The sequence below is a fragment of the Protopterus annectens genome, chromosome 13.part0, assembly GCF_019279795.1.
Source record: "Protopterus annectens isolate FY-2018-M chromosome 13.part0, PAN1.0, whole genome shotgun sequence".
Taxonomy (NCBI): domain Eukaryota; kingdom Metazoa; phylum Chordata; order Ceratodontiformes; family Protopteridae; genus Protopterus; species Protopterus annectens.
Genome location: NC_056747.1, coordinates 769,524,818 through 769,538,384, shown reverse-complemented (window position 1 = coordinate 769,538,384; position 13,567 = coordinate 769,524,818). Strand labels below are relative to the sequence as shown.

The window sequence follows — 13,567 nt, the reverse complement described above, 5'->3', positions numbered from 1 at the left end:
ACATGTAATTCAAAACTAGGACATGCATTTTAAATGCTTTATTCTGTACTTTAGCTATCAATACAAAAGGCTAGGGTGTACGTGCAAAGGGAAAGTAGATCTGTATCAAGAAAAGGTCCTAGTCCTTATAGACTTGAGTGGTACTTTAGTACCAGTAAAACAGGACCCCTGTTTTACTCATTACATTTTAGTGACTGAATGCTCAAAAGTTATTTAAGCTATAGATGGAATTGTAACAATTCTGATTGGTGTTTTATGATCTCTTTGAGAATCCACTGGGAGTGTGAGGACTCTGTTCACCTTTCAGCATGAATTTGAATAAAGGCTTCAGCCCACTCTTACACATTTGTACATGTCGATTGGCTACTGGCCCCAGCCACTTCCATTTACTATACAATAAAAGCAGTGACTTAACTCTGTAATCTTCTGTAACACTAAGTAGCGCTTGGATGCAGTAATAAAGGACTGTGAAACAAACTTCTGTCTACTGGTTATTTGGAGTGTCTGCTATATATTTCTTGGGGATTCAATGGTATACTGGCTGACTGATAAGACAGAGAGATATGGCTCTCTGGTGCATTTCCTACCTGTACTGAGCATTTTTGGTTGGGTATACCGGTCCTGTCTATTTTACTGGTACTAAAATACCACTTTTAAGTCTAAAGGACTAGGATCTTTTCTTGATACAGGTCTACTTTCCCTTTGCGAGTACACCCTAGTATTCTGTGTTGTTCCTTCAGACCTGTTTTAGGCCAAGGGCTGTACTCACAGGTCTGACCACTTCCATTTAATTGTACTTTAGGTATTAGAAAAATGTACTGCATATTGCAGTGCTTATTAGGAAAGTTACCAGAAATGCTGACATTTTTTACTTGCTTTTTTGTATAATTTTTTTTCTGATAAAAAGAAAACTGTCCATCCTTTGATTTTTACTAAAAAAAAAGACAAAAAAAATAGTTGCAGACTCATGTATCAGAACTTATGAATTACAAGATTCTAGTAATTGAAGCTTTAGTGTCCAGCTATTGAATAATGTGCAAATAAGAAATTTAAAAGCATGCTCTGAAAACCTTATAAAATGGACTGCTTTGGAAATCTGTTAGTGTCCTTTCCAGGGTCAGATGGAATCTGTCTCTTCATGTGGCATTTGACACTCCCTTTTAAAAGGAAAAATAAAAGTATGTTTTTTCTGCATTGATAACGACTGTTTGTGAATTTGTTTCTTTCAAAAGTTGTTGGGAGAATTCTGACCCAGGTAAAGACAAATTCCTTACACAGCGTAGAATATAGAGGATTATAATCATGTCGTTGATTGTAACTACATTATGTGTTCAAGGCATGGATGTCAAGAAATTCCCTCGAGTACAAAGATTGAGAGTTGAATCTTAGCATCCATGGTTAGCGACAGAGAACACATAATGGAGGATTTTGCTCAGGTACCCGATTTTAATTCTTTGTAGTGCTGGTTATAATAGAATATCAGTGAAATTAAGGATAAACAGTTTAGGAGTATGATGGAAGGGGAGGAACAAAAAAGGCATTTTAAGAATAAGAGGAATGCTACATTGGTTGAGAGTTGAGGTTGATGTAATTAGATGTATAGTGTGTGTGGTTGAGAGTTGAGGTTGATGTAATTAGTAGATGTATAGTGTGTGTGTGTAAAACCCGTGGTGGTGGTGCTGCGGTAGCATTGTCGCCTCACAGTAAGACACTGTCCAGTTCGATTGTCAGCTACAGCGTCTTCTGAGTGGAGATGTGCGTGAATGGGCGTACCTTTGTTGAAGGTTGTGCGTCAGGCCTGGCAAGCTGGTATGTAAAAATCAACTGCCAATCATTAGCGGACCGGAATTCCACTGTGGCGACCCCTAACCGGGAAAAGCCGAAAGACACAACAACAGTGTGTGTGTGTGTGTGTGTGTGTGTGTGTGTGTGTGTGTGTGTGTGTGTGTGTGTGTGTGTGTGTGTGTAAAACCCGTGGTGGTGGTGCTGCGGTAGCATTGTCGCTTCACAGAAAGACACTGAGACACTGTCCGGTTCGATTTTCAGCTAGAGCATCTTCTGAGTGGAGATGTGCGTGAATGGGCGTACCTTCGTTGAAGGTTGTGCGTCAGGCCTGGCAAGCTGGTATGTAAAAATCAACTGCCAATCATTAGCAGACCGGAATTCCACTGTGGTGACCCCTAACCGGGAAAAGCCGAAAGACACAACAACAACAACATTGTGTGTGTGTGTGTGTGTGTGTGTGTGTGTGTGTGTGTGTGTGTATATATTCATATACACATACATGGGCTATATATTGAGGCACATTCATTGGGGACATAAAAAGAGGCAAAACCTCCAGGGGATAATGTGATTCATATTTTTCACAGCATTAAAACAGCAGCACTTTGAGGTCTGCAGTTATTTCTGTGGGACATACTTGAATCTGGAAAGTAACTGCTGATTTAAAACATTGTTCACTCTGCTGGAGAACACTTTCATTCACACACAGAAAAGTAATCAAGACTTTTTTTTCAGAACAGTTTGTCTTAATGTTTTTATTTATGACGCTGATGTTTGCCTTATATCAGTAATCCAAAACATTCAAATAAACTACTAGACACAAATAGACTGTATGCACTAATTTTGTATAGGGTGGACTACTAAGAATTAACCTGTAATGTGTAAGAAGTTATTACAGAGTACGCAGTAGAAAATACCATTATCTAATAAGACTGTAATGCTACAGTCTCATTCCAGCCTGGATTGTTATTCTAAATCAGATTGTAACTTGCAATACAAGTGGGTGCTTGCTTCTCTTGAAAGGAATAGTCAGGCAACGAGTGAAATTCATTAGCAGCAGTTCCAGGAAAGCTGTTACATCAGAAGGGGCAGTATGCAGTTTTAGAGTACTGTATACCAAGTTAAAGCTGTGATGGTATCTTCGTAACTGCCCCTTCTCTTAATAATCTACTGCTCACACAGACCAGCACATGCTTGTTGCTGCTTTTTAACAAGGAGAATGTGAAAGAGTGGCAAATATTGAGACAGACAGACACACATTGGGTCGAATGACACTTAAACAGTCCAGTTCCTTCTTTCTACTCTTTTTTTTTTTTTTCAGAGGTTTGCTTCTGTTTGGATCTTCACCATTTCTTCTACTTTCTCTTGACATACGTATATATATATATATATATATATATATATATGTGTGTGTGTGTGTGTGTATATATATATATATATATATATATATATATATATATATATATATGTATATATATATGTATGTATATGTATATGTATGTGTGTGTTTGTAAAACACAGAGAAATGGCAGTAGCTTCAACTCTTAACTTTCAGAAGAGAACAAACACCCCAGGTCTCATGCAATTGTATAACTACCAGTTATTTTTTAAATTCCCAGTACTACAGTAGTGGGTTACAAAAACAGACTCATGGAAATCTCATGAACTTCTGATTTTGCCAGAAATCATTTATGTATGTATGTGTGTATATTTTGTTCTGACACTACAGTTTTTGCTAATGAAAACTGTTTAAAGATGTTTGCAAGTGGAACACTGTTTCTGCTCCCTGCATGGAAAGCACATCAAGCCAAACCTCCTTTCAGACTGCAACATGAATCATTCAGGGTCTGGCATCGACAACACAGAAAAACATGTGTTATAATATTTTGTTTACTCCACCCCAAAAAATAATGATTGGATTTATTTTGAGAATGAAATTTCTCAGTGTGGTGATCCAACCATTTATAGTTCTCTTCTAACTGAACTGCAACTTTTAGAGAGGGGCTACAATATGTTTCAGAAACTGGGTCGGGTAAATTACTTGTATCTTCTATATTTTAGGAGGTACATATCCACTTTCTTTTTTCACTTTGCTCATGATTTTAGCTAAGCTAAGAATAGGTATATTTTTATTTTTGTATTTATTGTTTTATTTTATTTATAGATTTGTTGTGTATTATTTTTATTGATATATATTTAATAGTTATTTTTAACATTTTTGTAAACTATCACTGTCTTAAAAAATTGAAATTACAAAGGAAGAATTTCACTTAGTTCCCCCAAGGTGAGGAATGCACAGGAGTCTATTTCAAAGGATCAAAATTTCACAACATCGAATCATTGATCTGTGAAGACCAGATCAGTGAAGTTGTGAAATATCGAATCTTGTGAATGGAGATCGCTGTATAGTGCAGAATGGGAAATTTACCGTTCTCTTCACTGTAGTGTAATCTTGCAGTTGGTATATTTAAGTAGCAGGGGTTGTGGGGGGGGGGGCTTGCCCCCCTGCAGAAATGTGAAATAAGACGTTTTCACTTGTTAGATTTTTTTTTTTTGCAGTTTGATATTTTACAACTTTGATCCTCTGGTCTTTGATGATCAGAGGTTCGATGTTGTGAAATTTCAATCCTTTGAAGTAGACCCATGCATAGAAGGCAACTGTGTTTTTTTTTTTTTTTGGAGGGGGCAAGGAAACGGGGGATGCATGAAAGCACAAGGCAGACATAATTAATGTTGGATGATCATTATATGGCTTATGGGTGGCCAATGCAGAGTCTGTAAGCACCAAGCTGAAATGCATTAATGCATTACTGTGGTCATTATTTCCTTTTCCTCACAATCGAACATCAGAGGGGTACACAGAAGGTAACTGTCTTTTGGGTAGGGGTATGGAGAAGCAAGACTGATTATATTTTTGTGTTTATATCAAGTACTAGATCAAGTACTTGTATATCAAGTGCTACTGTTCATCTTGTTTTGTTAGGTTAACAGTTATAAGACTCTAGCTTTTTTGTTGCTGAGTGTAGTCAGCTTCACGTGACCATTGATTCATTTGAGTTTAAAACCTCTGATTTACATAATGGAGCATTTCAAATAGTCTGGAACTATTCCAAAAAAAAGAAAAAAAACATACGTTGGCTTCTCCAGCAAGTTCAAATGGGAACCAGCAGCTGTAGTGTTAAATGTTGAAGATATACAAGCAGAGGAAAAAGCTGAATGCTTGATTTAAGGTCAAAGCAGTGTCTTACAGCTCAGAGATTATTCACAAAGTACAAAAGTGGCTGTACTTTGCTTAGTTTAAGGTCAAAGCAGTGTTATACAGTTCGTTCAGCTTTTTGCTTTGCTTGTATATCTTCAGCATTTAACTCTACAGCTGCCGGTTCCTGTTTGAGCTCACTGGAGGAGTTAAGGTGTGTTTTTTCCTTTTGGGCATTGTTTGTGTACTGCAACATACCATGGTTCCAAGTCTTTGGAATATCCTCTCCTGTATTTGGAACCTTTACATTTGGAGTCAGTTAAGGACCTACATTACATCTTCTGCTGTTCTCTGTATATGTCAGACTTTTGATCTACCTAGTTGAACTGCATTTTGTATGCAGATGATACATTAACAATGGCAAATAAAGCAGTTAACTGATTACAAACTTCAAAAGAGTTCAGTTTGGTTTGAAACTGGTTACTAAATAATAACTTCATAATTAACTGCAGCATCAACGGTCGTGATGACTGAAAGTTAAAAACACCTAGACACCTTCCAGAATATTTTATTATTTAGTTATTATTGTAAATAGCAGCGATAGCACAGAGTACGGCTCCAAACAGCATATGCTAATACAGCTCCAAACAGCATATGCTAAAAACAAACTGATTTATTCACAGGTAAGCACTTTCACCACATCGTGTGGCTTCATCAGACCATAAATACAACGCAAAAAAGTTATAACAGCTTAATATAGAGTGTATTAAGCTGTTATAACTATTTTGCATTGTATTTATGGTCTGATGCACCCACACAACGTGGTGAAAGCGCTTACCAGTGAATAAATCAGTTTGTTTTTAGCATATGCTGTTTGGAGCCATACTTATAGGTTCATAGGTGTGTACTAGGCTAATGGCCCTGGAGCCTTTACAAGCCTAGCCCATAGATGTGCTCTGGCATCATGCCACCGGACAATCAAAACAAATCCAACTATTTTACAGATTCAGAACTTTTTTTTTAACCATGTTGAATCCATTTACACACCTATTATCCCTTGAGGTGTTACCAAGTCTGACCAGGTTTTGTTGTCCTCAGACTTCACCTTGACAAGGCTAGCTCACTTCATTTTTTCAGATGGAAAGTCAGTCTGTGCTATCACTGCTATTTTTCTCATTTTTGCTGTGGTTTACTTGCTGCAACGGTGCACATTTACCTTTTGGTTGTTTCTACTCATTTTATTATTGTAAATATCGTAAAATGCTGTACATGAGTTATTCTACTTCTGAATATTGTAAATAATATTTCTTTGTTCGGAGTTTTCTGCTCGAGCTTTCCTCCCTGGGCCTCCATTGAAAATGGGCCCTTTTAGGCCCAATGGACTTTCCCGGTTAACAAACTGCAGTAAATAAAAATAATAAATAAAATGTACAGACCTTTGTAGCTATTCTTTGTTGTAGCATAAAGAAGTACTTGGACGTTTGGATAAACCAATATTTAAATGTCCACAGTTGCAATTAAACTGCTGTACAAAGGGTATATAGGTAAATGTTTCCCTTAAATGCCCTCACCGCCTTGCAAATGAAATATGAAAAGCCTCCATTAAGTGTGCTTGTACCTAGGTTAGACTATGCATTACCTTTCCTAGCTGTGAATTTCTCATTCTGTATGTAACAACCTCTAGTTACTGAATATAAAATATTTACTTTTAGAAAGTAAGTTTAGTGAAAGAGAAGGAACCCCATTGTCAATAAATAACTAATTAACACCAGTTGGCTGTCCATGACTGGAAGAAATTACTTTCTTTTAAACTTGTTAACAATTTAACTACTGAAAAACTGGGTATTGCCCACCACTAATCAACAGATGACTCCCTGCAAGAGCCATTGACCAAATGATGAGAGTCCCAATGCTTTGAACAGTAAAGTGCGATTACAAGTTAAAATGGCTAATTCTGAACCTTGTTACTAATTTAAAATGATTCTGGAGTGGGGGAGAACAACCCTGCATCACACTCCTACTACCTGTATATACTACCTCTGAGATCTCTGTATCTCTGAGATGATGAAACACTCCAAAATACTGCAGTTATATATTTTTTGTTTCTATAATATGTTTATATATGTACACACACACACACACACACACACACACACACACACACACACACACCCTGTAACACTACTTAAACTGTTGTTCTCACGGCTGCAATTAAAATCCTCAGACTATAGATGGAACCCCCAATAAACTACTTCTAAAATCCCCCACGTATATAGATCTAGACCTCCTTTTAACATAGTCACAGGGAGGAATCCTTCTCTAGAATAAATTCGCTTGCTGAAACTCATTAGAAACTGGTAACTATGTGGACTTCATGGAAAAAAGCTGAGGAACCTTTATTAGAATGCTATAACTGTTCCTATGATCCAGCATGTACACTAGCTGTGGAAATATTTTACTGCTTTAATTTAATTTCTTTAAGATCTCTTTGTATATGACTATGTGTAGCACTGTATGTAACTGAAAGTAAACGAAAGAAGAGATGATATTGCTGAACCAGTCATTAGTAATACAAAACAAGGCAATAGGGAGGAAGAGACAACCAACGCAGTTTCTAAAATCTTCAGGTCAAATTTTTTATTCAAACAAACACGGCACACACATTAACTCTGTATTCCACAATACGTTTTTATTTGATTCTGCTTCTTCAGGTGTCAAATAATTGCACCCTTACATTTCTCTCCTTGTAAATGCAACCAATTATGTTTGTCCAATAAAATCAACTTTCCAACGAAAGTTCAACTGTAAAATCCGTTTAAAATTTCAACAAAATTTCTTGCAAACCACCAATTAAAACAGTATGTTTGAGCAAATTATAAAACATATTATAAAAGACTATAAACACTTTTCCTTCATTTTCTGCAATAAAAAAATAATAATAAATATGTGAAATTTATTATAATCGTAAGTTTCTAATGCATGATAATAGAGCTGTATCTAGTAGACATTTTATACTTAAAACAATGTGATACATGTACTGTGTTCGCTTAAAATCACAAACATAAAACACATTTTACAGTAAGAGTCAACTCATCATGTTAAATCTCAAATGTTATATGCATTCATTAATTTACAACTTAGCAGCTCTCATTTTTAATAGGGGTGTAATAGATATACTTTAATTTTTTCCGGGAATTTTGTTGACTTCTAAGGTTACTTGCCACCATAACTCTTTGTATTTATTTTGAGTTTCCCATGCACAGCCCCTTTCGTCTTCTTGTATATCCTCCAAAACAAAGAGTAAGAATTTTGCTTTTGTACATTTTTTTGGTATGCTTGTACAAGGCATTCTTCTTGTTCTTCTTTTGGGTATCATAATTATGCTCGTATATTCGTCTTCTGAGCTGTCGTTCAGTTTTTCCTTTGTAAAATGAGTCACAGGCTTCACACAATGGTATATATACTAAGCCTGCCGTATTACAATTGTAATATTTCTTCCCTTCAGAGCATTTGTTCCTACTTCTTATGTGAACAGATTCCCTGTGTAAAATGAATGGACATTGGGAACATTTTCCACATTTAAAAGTTCCCTTTCTCTTTGTCTGTTGGGGAATACTTCTGTTTTTGTTACCCTCTAGAATTTCTTTTAAATTATGTGCTTTCTTATATACAATATTCAAAGGTACTTTCTCTATGTCTTTTAGGTCAATCAGAGCTGTAAACCTCTCCCATTCCCTCTCAGTAGTAGCCTTCAAATTATTGGTGTTTCCACTGTATTCTGTGATAAAATCCTTCTTAAGTCTATTATTTATATTTTGTAGTGTTGGTATAATCTGTGCTTCAGCAAAGTGTTTAAGTTACTTTTATAAGAGTCCGTTTGGACTTTTCTGTTGTCATTATTTTGTATAATGTTGTAATTACATCCTTTTAGCAACCAGTTATTTAGCCCAACATAAAGTGCTGTATTGTTAGAACAGTCACCTTTTACTTTGCCATTTCCGTTTTGGAGCTGCTGTTTTGTCCACTCCGTTCACCACTCGTTCCTAAGCCACTGTTAAGATCTCTTATAAGAATCTGCGGTGTTTGCTGAGAATTAAAATCTGAATTGCCTGGATGTTCATTGTTCGCATATTCCCTCTCCCCAAGTTGGCGTTCTCCTCCATTATGAGAGTTTCCACCACTTCCTTCCTGAGGGTGGGCGGAAGGCACTACTGCAAGAATTCTAGCCATGGATTGGCAGATAGGTGTAAAAAGGTCGAGCAGTTGTGTTAGCTGAGGAAGGCCCTACTGCAAGAATTCTAGCCATGGATTGGCTGACTGGTATAAGGAGGTCGACCAGTTGTTTTAGTCGACCAATAAGCTTCTGAGTTTCTCCTACTTCCTCGTATCTGGCCGATTCAGCCCTAGATACTTGTGACTCTCCTTCCATCTCTTCAACAAATGACAAGTAAACGAAAAAGGAGATGATATTGCCGAACCAGTCACTAGTAACACAAAACAAGGCAATAGGGAGGAAGAGACAAGCAACGCAGTTTCTAAAATCTTCAGGTCAAATTTTTTATTCAAACAAACACGGCACATGCATTAGCTCTGTATTCCACAATACATTTTCATTTGATTCTACTTCTTCAGGTGTCAAATAATTGCACCCTTACATTTCTCTCCTTGTAAATGCAACCAATTATGTTTGTCCAATAAAATCAACTTTCCAACGAAAGTTCAACTGTAAAATCCGTTTAAAATTTCAACAAAATTTCTTGCAAACCACCAGTTAAAACATTATGTTTGAGCAAATTATAAAACATATTATAAAAGACTATAAACACTTTGCCTTCATTTTCTGCAATAAAAAATTAATAATAAATATGTGAAATGTATTATAATAAATCCTAAGTTTCTAATGCATGATAATAGAGCTCTATCTAGTGGACATTTTATACTGAAAACACAATGTGATACATGTAGTTTGTTCACTTAAAATCACAAACATAAAACACATTTTACAGTAAGAGTCAACTCATCATGTTAAATCTCAAATGTTATATGCATTCATTAATTTACAACTTAGCAGCTCTCATTTTTAATAGAGGTGTAATAGATATACTTTAATTTTTTCCGGGGAATTTTGTTGACTTCTAACGTTACTTGCCACCGTAACTCTTTGTATTCATTTTGAGTTTCCCATGCAAAGCCCCTTTCGTCTTTTTGTATATCCTCCAAAACAAAGAATAAGAATTTTGCTTTTGTACATTTTTTGGTATGCTTGTACAAGGCATTCTTCTTATTCTTCTTTTGGATATCATAATTATGCTCGTATATTCGTCTTCTGAGCTGTCGTTCAGTTTTTCCTTTGTAAAATGAGTCACAGGCTTCACACAATGGTATATATACTAAGCCTGCCGTATTACAATTGTAATATTTCTTCCCTTCAAAACATTTGTTCCTACTTCTTATGTGAACAGATTCCCTTTGTAAAATGAATGGCCATTGGGAACATTTTCCACATTTAAAAGATCCCTTTCTCTTTGTCTGTTGGGGAATACTTCTATTTTTGTTACACTCTAGAATTTCTTTTAAATTACATGCTTTCTTGTATACAATATTCAAAGGTACTTTCTCTATCTCTTTTAGGTCAGTCAGAGCTGCAAACCTCTTCCATTCCCTTTCAATAGTAGCCTTCACATTATTGGTGTTTCCATTGTATTCTTTGATAAAAGCTTTCTTCAGTCTATTCTCTATGTTTTGTAGTGTTGGTGTAATCTGTGCTTCAGTCAGTAAATTCTCCCCCTAATATTGCTTTAAATCTATTTTTCCTTCCTTCTGACACTTCAACTTTTATTTTTTTTAATTAATGTGTCAGGGTACCCACTTTCTTTGAATAAGTTCCCTAGGAAGTTACATTCCGACTCAAAAGTCTAATTTAGACGTCATCCTACTACATCTGACATATTGACCTTTTATGGTGCTTCTTTTGTGATAGAAAGGGTGGGCACTTGAGCAGTGGAGGTATCAGTTGGAAAATGTCTCCTTCCTGTATATTTTAGATTTAAACCTACCTTGATTTTTTTGTATTGTTTTATAACTTGCTCAAACATACTGTTTTAATTGGTGGTTTACAAGAAATTTTGTTAAAATTTTAAACGGATTTTTATTGTTGAACTTTAATTGGAAAGTTGATTTTATTGGACAGACATAAGTGGTTGCATTTATAAGGAGAGAAACGTAAGGGTGCAATTATTTGACATCAGAAGAACTAAAACGTATTGTGGAATACAGCGTTAATGTGTGTGCTATGTTTGGTTTAATAAAACCGTTGACATGAACATTTTAGAAGCTGCGTTGGTTGTCTCTTCCTCCCTATTGCCTTGTTTTGTGTTACTGTATGTAACTGGCCAATAATCCCAAGCATCATTCTGTGTGTGTGTGTGTGTGTGTGTGTGTGTGTGTGTGTGTGTGTGTGTGTGTGTGTGTGTGTGTGTGTGTGTGTGCTTTGTTGCAGCACAGATAGTCTTGTATTAGTTTTGCAGAGAGTCCAGGAGCTGAAAAAAAGTAGACAGCAGTTTTGCCTTGGTAATATGGCTGTGTCCCTCCCTCTCTTTGGCTGTTGTTGAGCAAACTGAAACCCACAGTCAGCAGATTAAATGGCAACTTCCCTAAGGCTTTCTTTATTTCATTCCATTTTTTTCCTCCATATGACCTTTATTGATTCTTGTATGCATGTGTTATAGTCATTTATGAGAACAAATTGACCTTCTGATATGGAGTACAGGATTACCTGTAACTGCTTTTGTCATCCTGTGTGAGTTGTCTGTTGTCTGTGTGCGCCTCTTTCTCTGTCTATCTCTAGATGTTTTAGTCATCACTTATTTGTATGTTCTCCTGTGAAGACAAGTCAAGCTCTTAATTTACAGTGTAAGAAATACTGTTTATCTTCGTGTTACAGTCACTAGACTTGCTGCTTTCTTCCTTTAAGGGCAGAATTTTTAATTGCTACATCTTGTACGTAATCTTTATATATTGACAGGTCTGACTGCTGAGAAGATTAAAAACTTCACAAAGAAGCTGAAGTCTGATCCACAATTTCTGCTGGCCCAGAATGTTTCTACCTGCAATGACCCATTGGAAATGTGTGTCCAGAGATCTGTTGTCCAAGATACAGTCCACGTATTCCAGCACACCATCCCTGCAGAGGGAAAACCAGTGACAAATCAGAAAAATTCAGGTAATGTGAACAGGTTTGATTGATGTAAGTTTTTGAGGCACCCACTTCAGTATGTGAGAGGATTTTGATCACAGAGCCTTGATACTGTATAGATGGAGTAGGATAATATCTGATAAGGACTACCGTTTTGTTTGTTTCCACTTAAGAAAGCACAGTTTGAGTTTCCCAGTGACTTTTTTTCTGAGGTGGTCTGTGGCCTTTAAATACCCTGCTATTTTTGATGGCATTTGTTTGAGACTTTCTTTGCCTATATCACTGAAGAGGCCATGTTTGGCAAAAGTAAGGTAAATATTTATTGATTTATTTTTAACTGGTTTCCTATACTTTAATTCCCAAAGCAGGTTGTGTTTTGTATGTTCTTGCTGTACTTTTAATCTCCTGCCAGAGCATTGCTTGTCTGGCAGCTGCTTCTATACATGTACAAGGACAGTCTTATAGGTTCATAGGTAAGTACTATTCTAACTGCCCTTCTAGGCCATTTTAAGCCTATTCAATTTTCCTCAAAGGTGAGAATTGCCGTGTCCTTGATACCTGTGTCTGGCATACAAGGCCATCTCAGACCCAGCCTTGATGGAGTTGCTGCATATCCATAAGTCAAACTCCACTCGTGCAACCCACATGCAAGGCCGCAACCTGGTCTGTGACATTAATAAAACTTGTTGGCAGGGTAGATTTGTGTCCCAAAGACTCCCCCATCTGTGGAATAGACTCTCTGTCTATGTCAAGCAAAGTACCTCTCTAGCCCTTTAAGAGGAACCTGGATGACTGGATGGGAAACAGAAAATACATCCCTGGGATCCCACCTGTGTCCCTGCTGGACAGGGGAAACAGGTGCTGACTATGTAGGAACATGGGCAAACTTCTTGGCTAGGCTTATAAGGGCCTCTGGGCCAATAGCCTAGTATCATCCTATGAACCTATAAAAGGTAAACTTATCTAATTCCGCTGATTTATTCAGCCAGCAATAATAATTAAATGCTGTTTTTTTTTTCTTTTTAAACAGTCTTTGTGTATGGCACTTTCCCAGTTGTTACATAATACATCAATGTAGTTCTTACAGCATGTGATTTATGGGTCTGAAATGGTGAACTGCCACATTTCCCTAGAAATACATTCCAGCTGATGCCTCCCCTGCCTTTCATGAGCAACCAGGTAGCATACAAGTGTACATATGTACAGCTCATCATAAAGTATGGCTGGTCAGTTGGAGATTATTGCAAATGGAATTTTTTGCACTCCTGAATTGTAGTAACTGGCGTGCAGCCCCCTAAATGTGGTGTGTGAGGGATTGTTTCACTCTTGATTACTACTTCCCCACTACTTGACATCTATAAAATACAGATTCCTGTACTTATGCTATTCTACAG

General features: G+C 36.7%; 1 protein-coding gene across 1 annotated transcript in view; it reads left to right on the top strand.

Annotated features, from left to right (window-relative positions):
• BLMH (bleomycin hydrolase) overlaps nt 1-13,567 on the top strand; it is a 593,976-nt gene that overhangs the window by 25,472 nt on the left and 554,937 nt on the right. The window contains exon 2 of the mRNA XM_044054476.1: nt 12,003-12,200. Coding sequence (XP_043910411.1) covers nt 12,003-12,200 — 198 coding nt within the window. The remainder of the gene's footprint in view (nt 1-12,002; nt 12,201-13,567) is intronic.